This window comes from Danio rerio, chromosome 2 (genome assembly GCF_052040795.2).
Source record: "Danio rerio strain M-AB ecotype USA chromosome 2, GRCz13ab, whole genome shotgun sequence".
In the NCBI taxonomy this organism is placed as follows: domain Eukaryota; kingdom Metazoa; phylum Chordata; class Actinopteri; order Cypriniformes; family Danionidae; genus Danio; species Danio rerio.
The window spans coordinates 3304008-3322500 of NC_141022.1; the positions used below are offsets into that span (position 1 = coordinate 3304008).

General features: G+C 35.3%; 3 protein-coding genes across 5 annotated transcripts in view; 2 read left to right on the forward strand and 1 right to left on the reverse strand.

Annotated features, from left to right (window-relative positions):
* thoc1 (THO complex 1) overlaps nt 1-1740 on the forward strand; it is a 17295-nt gene extending 15555 nt beyond the window's left edge. Inside the window, exon 22 of one of the 2 annotated variants that reach the window (XM_087238918.1) lies at nt 1018-1740. In XM_087238918.1, coding sequence (XP_087095044.1) covers nt 1018-1295 — 278 coding nt within the window. In that variant the 3' untranslated portion in view covers nt 1296-1740. 2 annotated transcript variants of the gene reach the window in all.
* Nucleotides 1-18493, forward strand: part of eif2b5 (eukaryotic translation initiation factor 2B, subunit 5 epsilon) — a 393495-nt gene that overhangs the window by 260616 nt on the left and 114386 nt on the right. The gene's annotated exons all lie outside the window — the stretch shown is intronic.
* The window catches only part of usp14 (ubiquitin specific peptidase 14 (tRNA-guanine transglycosylase)), a 24260-nt gene continuing 6235 nt past the window's right edge, over nt 469-18493 (reverse strand). The window contains 13 exon segments of one of the 2 annotated variants that reach the window (NM_199973.1): nt 1368-2087; nt 3440-3547; nt 3632-3692; nt 3767-3898; nt 6334-6426; nt 7848-7913; nt 8001-8115; nt 9439-9521; nt 9739-9819; nt 12453-12583; nt 15475-15533; nt 15612-15715; nt 17948-18052. In NM_199973.1, the coding sequence (NP_956267.1) occupies nt 1951-2087; nt 3440-3547; nt 3632-3692; nt 3767-3898; nt 6334-6426; nt 7848-7913; nt 8001-8115; nt 9439-9521; nt 9739-9819; nt 12453-12583; nt 15475-15533; nt 15612-15715; nt 17948-18052 (1275 nt within the window). In that variant the 3' untranslated portion in view covers nt 1368-1950. 2 annotated transcript variants of the gene reach the window in all.

An 18493-nucleotide genomic window follows, 5' to 3' on the forward strand; every position in this document is an offset into this window, starting at 1 on the left:
GTTTGCCCTGAGATCAAAATCTGAAAATGCACTTCCTGTTTGTTTCCAGTTAAATTCTTAGAATAGGTCTGTTGTAGGTATTGGGTGTGGCTAACATACTTAACCACGCCCTCCAGCTGTCAGTCAACAAACAGAAATAAGGAAGAGGAGTCTGTTAGATTATATTAACTCTCCCCAAACCCTTTTCCCTATCTTTTTGAATGAAACGCCTACTGTACTACATCCAATCAGCTCGCAGCAGAAAATATGCCACGCCCATTGTTTTCTCATTTAATATTCCATTTCTCTAGAGCAGTGGTTCTCACAGTGGGGGTCGGGACCCCTTGAGGGGTCGCGGAACAATGAAGGGGGGTCGCCTGGTGATTTCCAAAAATCTACTTATTATTATTATTATTATTAGGCCATAAGAATTACCATATTTTAGTCGTTTATAGTTACTATAGCAGCTTATTTACTTGTTCTATTGGATTGCGTCCCCAGGGGTAATTACATTATATTAAAGACAGCAATAGCGTCAGATTGATTTTTTTAACACCAGGTTAAACTTTCTGGCCCATTTACAGCACTGAAATACATTTAAAAAATTAAACGAAGAATAGACTTTGGTCTATTGGTGTGTGTGTGTGTGTGTACCATTGCATGCAAGGTTTCTGTATTTATAACAACCTCAGAGGATATTGGGGGTCGCGAGTCACTGTCATTGTTATTTTAGGGGTCGCGGGCTGAAAAGTTTGGGAAAAAGGTGGCCAACCCTGTTCCTGGAGAGCCTCCTTCCTGCAGATTTCAGTTGCAACCCTTATCAAACACACCTGCCTGTAATTATCACGTGGTGTTCAGGTCCTAATTAATTGGTTCAGGTGTGTTTGATATGGGTAGCAACTGAAATGTGCAGGAAGGAGGCTCTCCAGGAACAGGGTTGGCCACCCCTGCTCTAGAAACTGCATCACAATAAGGAAAAAATGGTCGCAGCTTCCAGTTCATGCAGACTTTAAGTAAACGTTTTTACTTTTCCTCCAGGTCCCAGCATTCAAAGCAAAGCCGTGACCAACAGCCAAATGGACGAAATCGCAGCAAAGCTCGGCTCCCAGTGGAAAACACTGGCGGATCATCTGGAAATGAGTGACAAGGAGATCAGAGTGATCGAGTCGGACAGCGAGGATGTGGATCTACAGGCCAAAATGCTCCTGGTGGCCTGGCAGGACCGAGAAGGCTCCCAAGCAACGATGGAGAGCCTGGTCACGGCCCTGAACGCAGCCGGTTTCAACAACATCGCAGATAATCTGAGCGAAACATAACGAAAGCGTCTCCTTTTGGTTTTAAACTGTTTTATGTGTGCTTCTGGAATAAACCATCATTTGAAATGAATCTATTTGTAAAAAATGTTTGTCAGTGGCTTTATTTTCACACCGTTTGTGAACAGCGAGCAGTCAATAACAAAGAATTCTCCCTCGTTTTTCTCTGATTGTATTTAGGGACAGATGAGTTTACATTTGCTGCATGGTAGGCTAGAAGACAGAAGCAGTGACTGAGCATAAAGACATCCTCAAAGTGCTTCCATATCAGATCAGCCATCGATTATTACACTTCAATCTACACAACACACGTCCTCGCGAGCCTCGGGTTTCTTTGGATGAGTTCAACCTCCATTTTAGGTCAAGAAGATCTTTTAATACGGTCACTACTTCTCCCGGGATGCTGTCTATTGAGTGGACACAGGCTTAAAAATGCATATAGAAAACATTACAAATCAAAAATAAAGTCCAATTAAGGATCATCAGGTCCAGCGATCTTTCCTCCGTGAAAGGGAGGGAAAACCCCCCTCAACCGACATGCCGCTTGTGTTGATGCGGTTTAGAAAATATTAAGGTCATGTTTTTAAAGACACGAGAAATTTATTTTGCACATCTATACAGACAGTGCTCTGAAATGGCATTTACGGTTTCTTCAGCGTTACTCGAGCATTTCCAGACGTCGAGGGCCGTACAGCAGGACGTACGCTATATGCCAGTCTCCACCTCCGGACAGCTTCAAGATGTCCTCTGGCGTCACCACGCTGACTTTATCATCGTCAAACTTCACCCATTCGTCTGTTCGGAGAGAAAGAGAAGAGGATTAGATTACAAAGCAAGAGGAGAGCTGCTGTCTAATCTTAAAGGGTCACGAAACACCAAAACACATGTGTTTGAGCTGTTGACAGTCGTATATGTGTCCCACACTGCTAAAAACACTATTAGGACACCTATATTTCACTAAAAAGTGTAAATTGGTTGTTTTTGCGTTATTTTAAGCAAATTCGTACTTCCGGTTTGAAGCGAATTTTTGAAACTGCGTCACGGTCATGAGATAATAGCCTGTATTCCAGCGTGCAGACTGGACGTCTGTGCCAGAGTGTGTCTTATTACGTCTTACAGTGTGCTGCATTAATGCATGAGTAAGGCTTGGTTTAAACCAATCAGCGCGCTCTATTGTGCCACTTCATTAATATTTATTACTGTCACGGTGTTTATACGACAGAGACGCCACGTTGTGTTGGCAAAACAAGCGTGAAGTGTTGCTTTTATAGTTTGCTGCAGTTAAGTTTTGTTTTCATTTTCTCTCTGTGAGAGCGCAGCTGGAGTCACGTGTGGATTAACAGTGTACGCGACGCTCGACAACAATAACTTACGTGTCTAAGGAGGATTATTGTTTACCTGAGAGCTGTTCTCATCTGCAAACGCTGAGATCCGGATTCGCTTGTAGTCTCCTCTTAATAAAGACGCGGCTCTAGTTGCTGGTGATTGTCCTGTCTCTACAGATTTGGTAAGTGAGCGACCAGTGCTCTTTGTTTATTCAGTTTGTTCGTATCGAACAAACTATTGCACAGAGTGTAAACATGTTAGCACCACAACCAAACTTAAACCTTGTGTAGGATTTTTACCGCATTTTGTGACCGGAATAACACACGCGGCTTTGACGCTACCTGCCGTGTGCATCTAAGTTTCTGGGAAATGCGGAGGTTTTTTTCTCTCATTCGCCGTGCGGTATCAAACATTGCATGAAAAATACACGCTTAGAGCAGTTCCTCGAATCAAATATCTCGTTTGTCGCGAGGGACATGAATGAATTCCCTGAATGAAAGAGCCAAACTGCAGTTAAAGTCCAACATTTAATAATTTGACAAATAATTCGACTACAGATGCCCATGTAAACACAGTCGCGTGCCCAAATAGACACTCCCACACCGTGCCTCTTTTCGTCCTCCGACACTCCCCCCTAAACAGAGCTGGACACGCCCACTTTTCTGGCTTTTTCCAAAGTAGAGGTGTGAAAACACCCTGCTGAAACGAGGGGGTTTCATGGCCCTTTAAAGGGCCATGAAAAGGGTGACATGTTTCTCTCTATAATTAATGAGGCTAATAAACACGAATTGAGTGTTCAATAGATATTGTTGATACTTGACCTTCTTTCCTTTTAACCCAGGCGACATAATGGCCAGATGAGCTGGATCGGCCCTGATGCGTCAGAACAGCTTGCAGTTCATAGTAGCCACTGTTGTTGGAGCCCAAGTCTATGGAGAGACGTTTATATATTATTATTTCCCGTTTCAGAAGCGACATGAAAACACTCTTGATCCTCTGCATTAAGCACTTACCATCGGGAAAACTAAAAGGTTCATATTTTGTCTCCTTTAGAGCACCAGGCTTCTTATTCGGCTGTTGAAGAACAAGAAAATGTTATTGACTTCCTAGAAGGATTTTAAAACAATGCTTGAATTGCGATCACTTGCTTCAGACTGCTGTTGCTTCTCCAGTTTCTTGTCCTCCATCTCCTTAAACTTGGACCTCAGAGAAACCATCTTCTCCTGCAGCTCAGATGTGCACAGCTCGTACACGTCCAGCATAAGAGGAAACTTGACATCCTGACGCAGACATATGCAAATGATCAGAGAAGAAAAGAGTTCATTGAATCAGTAGCTGGGTCCATTTAAAGATGCTAATTTTATTAATGGGCAAAGCTGGAATATTGCAAAAAAAAAATATGCGCATAAAGCAGCGTTTCCATCTAATGAGTCAAAGAGAATAAAATGGGCATGTCCTGATAAACTGGAGACAAATATCAGAAAGGAAAATTTAGTTGGTGTGGTAGGAAAAGCCACCGTGCTTGATTTTCCTTCTCTAATAAATGAGTTGCGCCTTAGAAGACGAAATGCAATGAACGCAATGCGGTGGCTTTTAAAGGTGTAAGACTCAAGACAGTTCTGGAGGTAGTAATATAATAATTAGGGGTGTCACGATTTTGATTTTTAATCGAAATTGCTCGAAATTTATGCGCAATTTCGATTATCGAATCAAAAAACAGAATCGCCAATGCTGCCACGCCCCCATATCACGTCAGCTTGGCAGGCTTGTTGAAGTGCTTGTTAAACTGCAGAAGCAGGAGACCCGTCGACAGAACTTAAACCCTCTCCTCTTTCAATGAAGTCGCCGGTGTGGAAGCATTTTGGATTTCCAGTGAGTTATGTTGACAACAATACACAGTTTTGCATGCTCTGCTATGTACGTATTACGTACGGTTCGTCCGATAGACGCGCCCCCCGTTGCAAATCCGCTCGTGAAAAGTACACACTCAGGCCCTGTTTACACTGTCTGTGTTTTTAAATGGCATTTTATAATGACAACGATTTGACATCCACAGTGGCGTGTAGCATTTCTGAGCAGCCCTCCTTCCTCTCTACCTCTGAAAATGCACATCACGTGACCACACACACACAGACGCACACACAGCCATGCGCTCGAGACAGCAGGTCCAGGCAGTCAGAGGACTGCTTCAATCTTTCACTCACTTGTACTTAGTCATTTTAGCGAACACCTCAGATACTGTTGGCTGGTTCCTGTTGGTTGTGCGTCTTTTTTACCGACGCCATTATAACGACACAGATCACTGCCTATTCACGAGTCCCGCAGAAAAAGTGATTGACAGGTGGTAATTATGTGTGTAACTTGCCTTTATTCATTTACTGTATGATTTGTTTATGGGTAAAACAAAGACCATGCAGGTCAGGTAGTTTAAACGGTAGGCTGCAAATAATTAATTGGTCAATAATAAATTAATTATTCATAATCGAAAATCGAATCGTGCCTTTAGAATCGAAAATTTAATTGAATCGAGGATTTGGAGGATCGTGACACCCTTAATAATAATAATAATAATAATAAAAATAATAATAATGAACTACTGTGATGACAGACTTTAGCTGAGGGATTTTAGAACGAGCAAAACAAAAAATTTGAGATGTTTCACAATGTGCTCGAAACGCTGCAAAGTCCTTCATACCCATTTATCTCATCACATGATCTGATGAAACAAAATCATATGCTGGAATTTATTCAGTAAATGTGTTTCCATCATATTTTATGCACATTTTTGTCTTATCAGATATAATACTACTCTGTATCCTACATTTTCGCATGCGCATTTTCAAAGTTTATGCACATCTTTCTATCTGCATTAAGAATTTTGGTATGCACTACTCCAAAATGCTAATAAGAATAGTTGGATCAATAGCTAAAATTATGGATGGATATTTAAAATGTACAGAAATTTTGGTCAAAACCCAATATATGTGAAATCGACATTCCGAATCTGTAGTCGATCAAATTTTTCCAGGTCAATTTTTGCAATTACATTTCGTCCCGCGTGTGGATCACTAGGCTGATTTATACTTTTGCGTCAATGCATGGGTATAGTCCGGCTCAGCCTTTGTGCGGTCGCATATTCACATATACATTTTTTATACCTCTCAAAAAAAAGTAACTACACGTTAACTGTAACTACATTGACGATGACTGGAAGCTGCTAGGGATGCCTTGAGACGGCATATTTTCTATTACAACAAAATAATTATCTCCTTTAAAATATTTGTTTACAGAAGATGCATGAAAGGCACTGTTTTAAATATTAAATACGAGTTATTTTTATTTTTTACTTGTAATATGAATTTTGTTTGCAAAAGTGCACTCTCCAAGAATAAAAAAGTGACTGTTGGTTTTAGGCAATGTGTGTTTTAATTTCAGTTGTTCAACGTTGACGTTCAATGAATAATCATAGACAGTAGGTAGTGTGTGTGTTTGTGTGTGTTTCCTTAAATTATTTTTAAATCAAGTAACGCACCCTTCATTCAGAAATCTCTCACTTGTAATATGTGTGCATATTTACTTTACAAAACTTAGTGAACTAGGAGAGCAAAAAAAAATTAACAAATAAATCAAATAATCCTTCATTAATCGTAATCGAGGTAAAATGTTCAACCAATTTAGGTCAAACCGCCAACTCAATCTAGAGTAAATGTCCTACCTTTAGTACTTTGGCATTCACAGACTCCTTTTCCTTATAAAAGAACCGGACCATCTGAACTGTGAGGTACGCCGGGAGACGGCTGATTTTGGACTGAAAAATAGAAACAGGACTTTATTTCAACGTCACACAACAAAATAAAAATCTCAAAAACTTTCTGCCCCACTTTATTTTAGGCGGCCTTAATAATTATGTACTTGCATCAAAAAAGAAGTACAATCACTTAATAATGTATTGCAGGACACTTCAGGTGCTTCAGAGATGGGATATGGGTAGGGTTAGGGACGGGTTTGGTGGCATGGATAGGCTCAATGGCAGATTTAGACATGGGCAAAATGGGCGAAGAACACCCAGGGCGGCATCTTGCTGGGGCGGCACGCGGAGAAGTGCAAAAAAATAAATAAATAAATAAAAGTGCCCCAGTATCAATTAACTGTGCCCCAGTAAAAGCTTCGGGATACGATTTACTTTATGCAAGAGAATTAATTTAGGGTGGTAAGCCCAGAATAAAGATGTTAGGGGTTGTTTGCATTGGGCATCTTTTCCACACGCAAGTATGTTATTCTCTATGTACAACCGAAACAACGCTGGTCAAAACAAATTGACGCATTCCCGTGACAACAGATAATGCTATAAAACATTTTCATTGTATTCTATAGAATTATCATAATTAATCTTCATGCAGAAGATTTTGTAAGTGATCTTGGCATATTTTTTTATTTGCTTGTTTATTTTACAGGGACAATACACTTGACATTGTTATACAAAGATAACCGATGTTGTGTACATAGGGCATATATCACTCCAGTTGTGTCTTTACATAGTTTTCCAGTTACATTTAGGATTGATTTGTTATTTATTTAGAATAATAATTGTATAATAATAATAATAATAATAATATTTTTATTTATAATAATATAAATAAATTGTTATATTTAATGAAAATAAATATATAAATAAATTTAAATATACATTTAAAATGTATATATTTAAAATATATAAAGTCAACCACATAGAGTCTTTATTTCTCGGGGGACGGGGGAGGGGTGTATTTGGGGTGGTTTACCCAGGATTTCATTTAAACTAGAACCGCCACTGGTTAGGTTTAAGGGTGGGTTACGGTGTAAGGCAGGGGTGCTCAATCCTGTTCCTGGAGATCCACCTTCCTGCAGATTTCAGTTGCTACTCATTTCAAACACACCTGCCTGTAATTATCAAGTGCTGTTCAGGTCCTAATTAATTGGTTCAGGTGTGTTTGATCAGGGTGAGAGCTGTGTTTTGCAGGAAGGTAGATCTCCAGGAACAGGATTGAGCAGCCCTGGTGTAAGGTATGGTCCAAAGTGTAATTAAAGATGTAATTACAGGCAGTTATTTAATCAATCATAAGTTCAATGTAAAAACATGTATTTACACAATAATACACAAAATGATTAATTACAGTGCAAGTACTTATTAGTTAATATAAAGCAGGACAGCAGTTTCTACTGAAGCCACACGAGTCAAAAATGACTTACTGATTTGATGTAGAGGGCATTTCTCTGTAAAGATGGAGAGAACTTTGTGATGTCCTCCTGTAGCCTCTAGATATGAAGAGTGAGAGGTAAAGTTTAACAGTGAACATGTGAACAGTAGTGGTGTTTCCCACTATGAACGGAACATTGACTCACCAATCGCAGTCCAGTGGCGAGATATTTGACTTCCTGGTTGATGAAGCAGCTGAGCTGAAGCTGGCTCTCTGTGCCTTTAGTCGGTTCCTCATCCTCCGCCTCGGTACATTTCATACTGAACACATAGCAGTTAAGGAGACTACGGGACTGGAGAAAAGCTCAACTCAAGAATACAAAGCACATAAAGGCCATTTCAGCACATTAGATGAGGGGGACCATGCTTTTGAAATATATAATTGAAGTCAGAATTATTAGCCCCAGGTAAATTTGTTTCAACACATTTCTAGACATAATAAATAATAACTGATTTATTTTATCTTTGCCATGATGACAGTAAATAATATTTGACTAGATATTCTTCAAGACACTTCTATACAGCTTAAAGTGACATTTAAAGGCTTCACTAATTTAATTTGGCGGGTCATTGAATAACAGTGGCTTGTTCTGTAGACAATCTAAAACTAATATAGCTTAAAGGGGCTAATAATATTGACCTTAAAATGTGTTTAAAAAAATGTATAACTGCTTTTATTCTAGCCGAAATAAAACAAATAAGACTTTCTCCAGAAGAAAAAATATTATAGGAAATACTGTGAAAAATTCCTGAATCTGCTCAATATAATTTGGGAAATATTTGAAAATGAAAATAAAATTCACAGAAGAGCGAATAATTCTGACTTCAACTGTATATTTCTGCAAATTCTTGTTTCTAGTCAAAATATGTATAAATATTCTAAAATGAATAAGCGTTTTCTAGACAAGTCGAAAGGGTTTAGATTATTAGATTATTTTGCTTACCCCGCTGGCTGATTATTTTGCTTGTTTAAAAGAAAATCTCACTTAATTTTGACCCTTTTTTGTCTGAAAACAAGACAATAATTTCTACTTGTCTAGAAAATGTTTGTTGATTTGAGAATTTTTAGATGTTTTAACTACAAACCAGACAACAACATTTTTGCAGTGAGCAGAGCATAATACTCCAAAATAAAGGTAATAATAAAGTCACAACAATGAACAAAGTAAAAAATAAATTATAAAAAAAAAAATATATATATATATATATATATATATATATATTTTTTTTTTTTTTTTTTTTTAAATAAAATTTATTTTATTTCGACTAGAATAAAAGCAGTTTTTAATTTCTTTAAATTATGAGTAATTAAAACTACTACGTTTAGAAATGTGTTGAACAAATCTTTTCTCCGTTAAACAGAAATTAGGGGAAAAAATAAACAGGGAGGGCAAATAATTCAGGAGGGCTAATAATTCTGACTTCAACTGTGAATTTATATATATATATATATATATATATATATATATATATATATATATATATATATATATATATTTTTTTTTTTTTTTTTTTTTTTTTTTTTTTTTTTTTTTTTAGTATTTCCAGGCAATAATTCTCCAGCAGGCTCTAATAAAAGGATACGAAGTTTCAAACTCAACCCCAAAATACTGATCAATGAAACTCTTCTTTTTTGTGGAGGCAGCAGCTGCACTATCGCCATCAGTCTGTTATTGATTAAAAACATCACACACAAAAAGGTATTAAAATATCTTTGTTATAAAAAGTTGACATTAAAGGGATAGTATGGCCAAAAATTTAAACAGCTTAAAGAAGAGTAAATAGGGAAATAATTTCCATTTTTTGGGTGAACTATCTCTTTAAGGTCTCTTATTTGCCGTCTCTATAATTAAATATTTAAAATATGCAAAACAGTAGGCTTGCCTCCATTGGGGTTTCTGGTTCTTGAGGTTCTAATTTCTGCTGAAGGACCCGCATAACCTGGACCCAGCACTCATTGGCATCCTGGAGAGAAAAACAAAACAAAAGGGGGGATTTAAAAAATGTAATAAGATAAGGATAAAGATATCAAGATAAGTTAAGATAAGATAAGATAAGATAAGATAAGATAAGTTAAGTTAAGTTAAGTTAAGTTAAGTTAAGTTAAGATAAGATAAGATAAGATAAGATAAGATAAGTTAAGTTAAGTTAAGTTAAGTTAAGTTAAGATAAGATAAGATAAGATAAGATAAGATAAGATAGTTAAGTTAAGTTAAGTTAAGTTAAGTTAAATTAAGATAAGATAAGATAAGATAAGATAAAGTTAAGTTAAGTTAAGTTAAGTTAAGTTAAGTTAAGTTAAATTAAGATAAGATAAGATAAGATAAGATAAGATAAGATAAGATAAGATAAGATAAGATAAGTTAAGATAAGATAAGTTAAGTTAAGTTAAGTTAAGTTAAGATAAGATAAGATAAGATAAGTTAAGTTAAGTTAAGTTAAGTTAAGTTAAGTTAAGTTAAGTTAAGTTAAGATAAGATAAGATAAGATAAGTTAAGTTAAATTAAGATAAGATAAGATAAGATAAGATAAGATAAGATAAGATAAGATAAGATAAAGTTAAGTTAAGTTAAGTTAAGTTAAGTTAAGTTAAATTAAGATAAGATAAGATAAGATAAGATAAGATAAGATAAGATAAGATAAGATAAGATAAGATAAGATAAGATAAGATAAAGTTAAGTTAAGTTAAGTTAAGTTAAGTTAAATTAAGATAAGATAAGATAAGATAAAGTTAAGTTAAGTTAAGTTAAGTTAAGTTAAGTTAAGTTAAGTTAAGTTAAGTTAAGATAAGATAAGATATGTTAAGTTAAGTTAAGTTAAGATAAGATAAGATAAGATAAGATAAGATAAGATAAGATAAGATAAGATAAGATAAAGTTAAGTTAAGTTAAGTTAAGTTAAGTTAAGTTAAATTAAGATAAGATAAGATAAGATAAGATAAGATAAGATAAGATAAGATAAAGTTAAGTTAAGTTAAGTTAAGTTAAGTTAAGTTAAGTTAAGTTAAGTTAAATTAAGATAAGATAAGATAAGATAAGATAAGATAAGATAAGATAAGATAAGATAAGTTAAGTTAAGATAAGATAAGATAAGATAAGATAAGTTAGGTTAAGTTAAGTTAAGTTAAGATAAGATAAGATAAGATAAGATAAGATAAGATAAGTTAAGTTAAATTAAGATAAGATAAGATAAGATAAGATAAGATAAGTTAAGATAAGATAAGATAAAGTTAAGTTAAGTTAAGTTAAGTTAAGTTAAATTAAGATAAGATAAGATAAGATAAAGTTAAGTTAAGTTAAGTTAAGTTAAGTTAAGTTAAATTAAGATAAGATAAGATAAGATAAGATAAGATAAGATAAGATAAGATAAGTTAAGTTAAGTTAAGATAAGATAAGATAAGATAAGTTAAGTTAAGTTAAGTTAAGATAAGATAAGATAAGATAAGATAAGATAAGATAAGATAAGTTAAGTTAAGTTAAATTAAGATAAGATAAGATAAGATAAGATAAGTTAAGATAAGATAAGATAAGATAAGATAAGTTAAGTTAAGTTAAGTTAAGTTAAGTTAAGATAAGATAAGATAAGATAAGATAAGATAAGATAAGTTAAGTTAAGTTAAGTTAAGTTAAGTTAAGTTAAGTTAAGTTAAATTAAGATAAGATAAGATAAGATAAAGTTAAGTTAAGTTAAGTTAAGTTAAGTTAAGTTAAGTTAAATTAAGATAAGATAAGATAAGATAAGATAAGATAAGATAAGATAAGATAAGATAAGATAAGTTAAGTTAAGATAAGATAAGATAAGTTAAGTTAAGTTAAGTTAAGTTAAGTTAAGATAAGATAAGATAAGATAAGATAAGATAAGATAAGATAAGATAAGTTAAGTTAAGTTAGGTTAGGTTAAGTTAAGTTAAGTTAAGTTAAGATAAGATAAGATAAGATAAGATAAGATAAGTTAAGTTAAATTAAGATAAGATAAGATAAGATAAGATAAGATAAGATAAGATAAGATAAGATAAGATAAGTTAAGATAAGATAAGATAAGTTAAGATAAGATAAGATAAGTTAAGATAAGATAAGATAAGTTAAGATAAGATAAGTTAAGATAAGATAAGATAAAAAGAAGTTTGGATACAATAAGATACGATAATATACAATAATATACGATAAGATATGATACAATAGGATAAGATAAAATAAGAAAGATAAGATACGTTAAGATAAGTTTAGGTAAGGATAAAGATAATATAAAGATATTCATAAGCTAAGAAAGATTTTTCTTCTGCCTAATGTTTCACTAGTTATTTTGCTAAGTATTAATATTTAGCTCAAAGTGCATTAGGCACATTATTGGACAACAGCGATTTGTTCTGTAGCCAACTGAGAAAAATATAAGAGAGCTAATAATACTGAGCTTAAAAACAGCTTTTAAAAACTGCTTGTATTCCAAAAAATGAAATGAAACACACGATGAAAACAATATTAAAGAAATTCCCTTGTTCTGTTAAACAGCCCTTTGATACAGTAAATAATAGAAAATCAATAATGCATATTAAAATGTTTTCAACTAAAAACACATGAGCTAAAACGTCGTCTCCTGACCTGTTGGAGGTACTGGCCCTGGTCTCCTTTTTCTGCAAACTGTGGGAAGGCCATGTGCAGGAACTGCAGGAGAATGATGGGTGGAATGCTTGAAGAGGTCTTGTCCATGGACTCATACAAATCACGCAGAGCTGAAAACACAAGCACAGGACAGTTAACTAGTGTAGGTATTTTTCCCTTACTATGGAGGTCAATAGGACCGTCATTCAATTGTTTAATATGATGAATCTAAATATTTGCCAACTAGGGGTGTAATGATACACTCAGCTCACGATACGATGTGTATCACGATATAATGTTCACGATTCGATGTGTATCACGATATTTGGAATAAAAATTGAAAATTAAACTGAAATGCAAACTTTACCAAGTAAACTATTTTTTATGTATTTCTTTTGTTTCAACTTGTTAAACTGAACCTTGTTTAAGAAAATAAATTAAACAGGCCTGTCTCTGGAAAATAAAACAATTTAAAACTTCTTAAAAAATTTTATTGAAATGACAGAGACAAAATTAAGGAACAATTTTAAGTAAAGGTGCAAAAAAAAAAAAAGCTTTCTATTCAACTGAATTTAACAGTAAGAGCTTAAGGCTTTGCTTGGTCACTTGCGTTTTTTGTGTGTGCAAAAAAAAAATCCACATTTCCAGGTATTTAATTCATATTTAATTAAATTCATTTACAGATATCTCTAATTACAATTGTGACTAGTCAAAACTCATTTAGAGATTTCTGCAAATATTTTTCAATGGAAGTCAATGGAGGAATATGACTAGTCATAATATATTTGCAGATATCTCCAATCTGATTTCGTACAAGTACAATTGTAATTGCAGATATCTCTAATTGTCATTCTGACTAGTCGAATTATAATTATGACTAGTCAAAATATAATTAGAGATATCTCTAAATATATTTATGGATAATCAGAACAAGAGTTTAAATGCTAAAACGGCTTGCCATACGCGCGCGTCTATTATAGTCCGCCCTCTGTAGTAACAGCTCTCAGTCAGCTCACGTCATTTGCGTCTGCCAATACATCATTATATGAAGACAGAATGATATTTTATGGTGAATTGTACCTTATAAATACAGTATGTGACTCTTTTAACACCATTAGAAGGTTTCCATGTCGCTGTGCAAACTATGTAAATCACTGTGAAGACTTTAAAATTTAGGTTGTTTGACCCAGTAGGCGTGTCAAAAAGCGGACGAGTCTAAAGCAATGACTGTACAACCGAAATGTTGCCAGACGTCTGATTTTGAGAGGATGGGCCATCCTTTATTTCAGCTCCACTCATCTTGGTCTGCTAACATTACTGCTGCTGCAATCTGAACTCACGTGCGACAGCAGGTGGAACGTAGCTCACGTGCAAACAGCTCAACTAATAAGAGAAAACGGACGTCATATCGTAATCAAATCGTCATAACGCCACCATGCATATTGTGACATTTTTGCATCGCAATAAATCGTACAACGATAAATCGTTACACCCCTATTGCCAACATATACTACAGCCAAAATGTTTATAGTATTTTGGTGAATAAAAAGTACATACTTTTAAGTGTGTAACAGAAGAGTATGCAAGCTTTAGAATATACTACTTCCTCATTAATGGAGCGTTGTGTTGCCTATTTAGCTGCCCTGTCAATCATCTCAACACATCCTTCACATTTCTTATATATTGATATACCTCCAATATTAAAGCTCAGCAGCAGCAGGTTAATCTGCCATTCACAATCTCTTCTGTTTACAGATTTGTGCATTCAGAAGTTAATGCCCTGACACGTCTTTATGAAAGACTGAACATTGAACAAGACGCAAAATGTGAAATAAATATATTCTAGTTCTAACATCTTTCCCAAAGCCTTTTTCAATCAACCAATTTGGCTTTCCAATTATATGTTGACGAAAACATATAAAATATGGATGACGATGAAGGATTAAGATAGTAAAGGCTAGGGGTGTCAAAATTAATTGTTTCTCCGGTGCACTGCGATGCAGACGCGGACAATTCGGTATCGGTTCAGTAATAATCATAACCGGTTATTACTGACGTCATTTACCTCATATGCGCTCTGTCGCGAGGGAGGCGATCGCGAGTATTTACAGCGCTTTAGCTACTTAAAACTCATAAACTGTGCACAATTTCACTGTGTGTGTTTGCTGGATCAGTCTTTCACTGACAGATACAACAATAGCCCCTATTTCACTGAGATCGAGAGAATGAAAGTAGCCTACTCCATTTCTCTCTCTCTCGCTCTGTCTCTCTCTTTCTTTTTCTCACACACACTGTGGCCCATTTGACCTGCTGGCGTGGTATTCCTTCTCTTCTGGGCTGTTTTACAGCGTTACTTTTGCATACAGAAACGAGCGCGCGTCTGCAGAGTTTTCTCCACCGTGTCTATCATACATCAGCTGTGAGATCGCCGCTGCCGCCTGCCGCTTATCAGTATCACTCATCTGTGAAGAGCGCAGCGCGCAAGAGCCAATCGCAACCGTTTTTGTTGAGGGTGTGACCAATCAAAGGGATGTAAGAGAACTAGACAAGGAGCAGAAATTGAGCTGGATATTTATATTTGTTTATATTATTTGCTAAATGCTCGTTTTGTTTAAAGTTAGTTTATATATCTGACTGTTTGTATTAAAATGACAAAATTGTATTACAAATAATATATAAATATAAATATATCCATACATTTTAATACAAGAAATGCTGCTGTGAAGAAAATATAAAACTGTGTATGGAAAGCACCGTCAATGCACCGTGATGCACTGAAATATCGAATTGAACCGAATCGATGGCATGATAATCGTAATCGTAACCGAACCGTGAGACTAGTGTAGGTTCACAGCTCTAGTAAAGGCTTCATCTGATTGGTCAAATCTGGATAAATATTATCTGTGACATGCATTTTGCATACACCATTATCACGATAATCATAATATTTCAATATATCGTGCAGTCCTACTGGAAACATTGAAGTAGATTTTGTGAAACCACAACACTCTGAGTTTACTACCTGCTGTGATGTACTGGGAAGGTGCGTTAGCTCCAGAAGACCGCAAGGCACCGGAGTACCTACAAACGAACAACATTAATGCTTACTCTTAATAAATGCCTTGCATGTCATAAAATCTTTGTAGTTTGAGACTGTACCTCCTGAGAGCACCTTTGAGCTCTGGGACAGAGCGTAAACACTGCACTGTTGCGTTCATGTAGCACGTGTTGCCCAGATTTGTCAATCCACAAGGCAACTCCATCTGAACATGACAAAAGGTTTCAGAAGTGATTTCTCATCTGTGATTCTCGTTAAATATTTAAACAAGATACAGCTGAAGTCAGAATGAATCGCCCTCCTGTGAATTTTATTGTCATTCGCAAATATTTCACAAATTATGTTGAGCAGATTCAGGAATTTTTCACAGTATTTTCTATAATATTTTTTCTTCTGGAGAAAGTCTGATTTGTTTTACTTCGGCTAGAATAAAAGCAGTTTTTTTTTTTTTAACATTTTAAGGTCAATATTATTAGCCCCCTTAAGCAATATTTTTTTTAGATTGTCTAAAAACCATTATACCATTATTAAATCATTATACAATGCAACTTGTATGCATTGGACTATGGATGTTATTGATATGCATGCTTCGTCTCAGAGTTTGCATGCTTTAGATCAGGGGTGTCAAATCTAAACTTGGTAAGGGCCGCACTGAGTGTTGTGAGTAAAGTCAGGGGCCGTACATACACATTTTTAAAATGTATTTATTGGAGAAAATAAGTGTATTAACTGTATAACACCTCTGTAACACTTCATAAACCACATTTATCAAAATAGTAAGTTTTACATTTAATTTGTGTCACAGCAGGTTTTATCTCCATCACAACATGAAATAAGGTCTTTAACCATTATAAGCATAAACAGTGCAGTAGGCTAGCATAGAACAGTAGTCTACTTTTAAAACAATTTCATATTCAGAAAAACTGATGATAAAACAACTGATATACCACATTGTAACAAGCCACAGATGGTTTCTGAGATTGTATTATTGAACTTATTCTTTTAGCTTTAAAAAGGCAACCTAATCATGAAACGATCCATGCCATCTGCCGATGCCTACAACTCTGAACTTGTGGATTTCAGTCCTAATATGGTGCTCTGTAAGGCGGTTTTTTGACATTGTGCTAGTCCCAGAAATATTTTACCTTGTTTACATTTAGTGTAACGTTATTAGTGTAATGTAGTGGTCACCAAACTTGTTCCTGGATTTCCGGTGTCCTGCAGATTTTAGCTCCAACCCTAATCAAACACACCTGAACAAGCTAATTAAGCTCTTACTTGGTATACTTGAAACATCCAGGCAGGTGTGTTGAGGCAAGTCGGAGCTAAACCCTGCAGGGACACCGGCCCTCCAGGACCGAGATTGGTGACCCCTGGTGTAGCGTAATTAGTGAGTATGGAGTAGCGCGACAGCACCACCTGCGTCTCAATATTGTAATATGTCACAGACCTAATATTGAAAGTGAGCACGGGCCACTTGAACTTCATTACCAAAACTTGTTGTCAGGCCTGATTAAATGTTTTGACGGGCCATATTTGGCCCGCGGGCCTTGTAATTGACACATGTGCTTTAGATACTGTTTACCATGGTGCACTAAGGTTTATAACAAATCCTAAATCCCTTATTCATCGTTGTGTGTTCTACACTCAGTAGGATTGTCTACTTTGTCCACTCGTAGGCTCAAGCATTGGTATATCTTTGTTTATAACTCAATTCTGGGTTTACAGGCGTAGGTTTGAAGACATGAGGGAAGTAAAATCTTTAGCTATAGCCTTCGGTCTAAGGAAGTTTACCTATTGTCTGTACCATTGGTGCGTACTGAAATGAGGGGAAAAAGGCTTTTAAATATGCAGCAAATAACTTCCATGCAGTTTAAAGAATTGAAAAATATTTTTTAAATGATTTGGAGTTTGAAACACTGGCCTGGAGATGTTCTGAATAGTTTTTAACTGGCATTGTATGCATGTTTTGATGATTGATGTTACCTGTAATTCATTTCTGTTAAACCCATGTGAACTGTATACTGCCTAATCTTGGCCAGGATGCTCTTGTAAAAGAGATTTTTAATCTCAATGTGCTTTTCCTGGTAAAAATAAAGGTTCTAATAATTATAATAATAACAATAATAATAATAATGACTTTTATAATTACCCTAAGTTTACCCTAATTAACCAAGTTAGGCCTTTAAATGTCACTTTAAGCTGAATACTAGTATCTTGAAAAATAGATAGTCAAATATTATGTGCTGTAATCATGACAAAGATAAAAGAAATCAGTTATTAGAAATGAGTTATTAAAACTATTATGTTCAGAAATGTGTTGAAAACAAATCTTCTCTCCGTTAAACAGAAATTGGGGGAAAATATACAGGGGTGCTAATAATTCTGACTTCAACTGTACATCATATTGCACAAAACCTGATGGCAAATAACGTACTGCAGATGCGAGCTGCTCCTCTGTCATGTCCTCTACAAACATGGGTCGAACGACAGGCTCCTCGGGAAGAGCATCAGCAGAGCCCATCATCAGAAGAGTCATGCCCTGTGTGCACCAAAACATCCATTCAGCTCATGAAAATACACATTTCAAGTCTACACCAAACAGTATTTGCACTCCACTGTACTTAGGTAGAGTTAAGCATTAATCAGCAAAACAAAAAAAAAGTTAAATGAAATTAAAAGGTGAAGAGGAACTTTGTAGGGTGAAGAGGATGAAATATAAGCAAATTCTCTGAAAACCGGTAGCCATTGACTTCTATAAAAACAAATATTATGGAAGTCAATAGTTACAGGTTTTCAGCTTTCTTCAAAATATTTTCTTTTGTGTTTAACATGAAGATCTGGAACCACTTGAGTGAGAGTAAACAGTGACGCCCCATTCACACGGGGCTTCAGCGTCAATGCTTGAATGAAGGTGTGTCTGAAGTTAGGGCTGACACGATCGTCAGCAGCGTCAGCCAATGAAATTCAGTCAGCAGTAGGC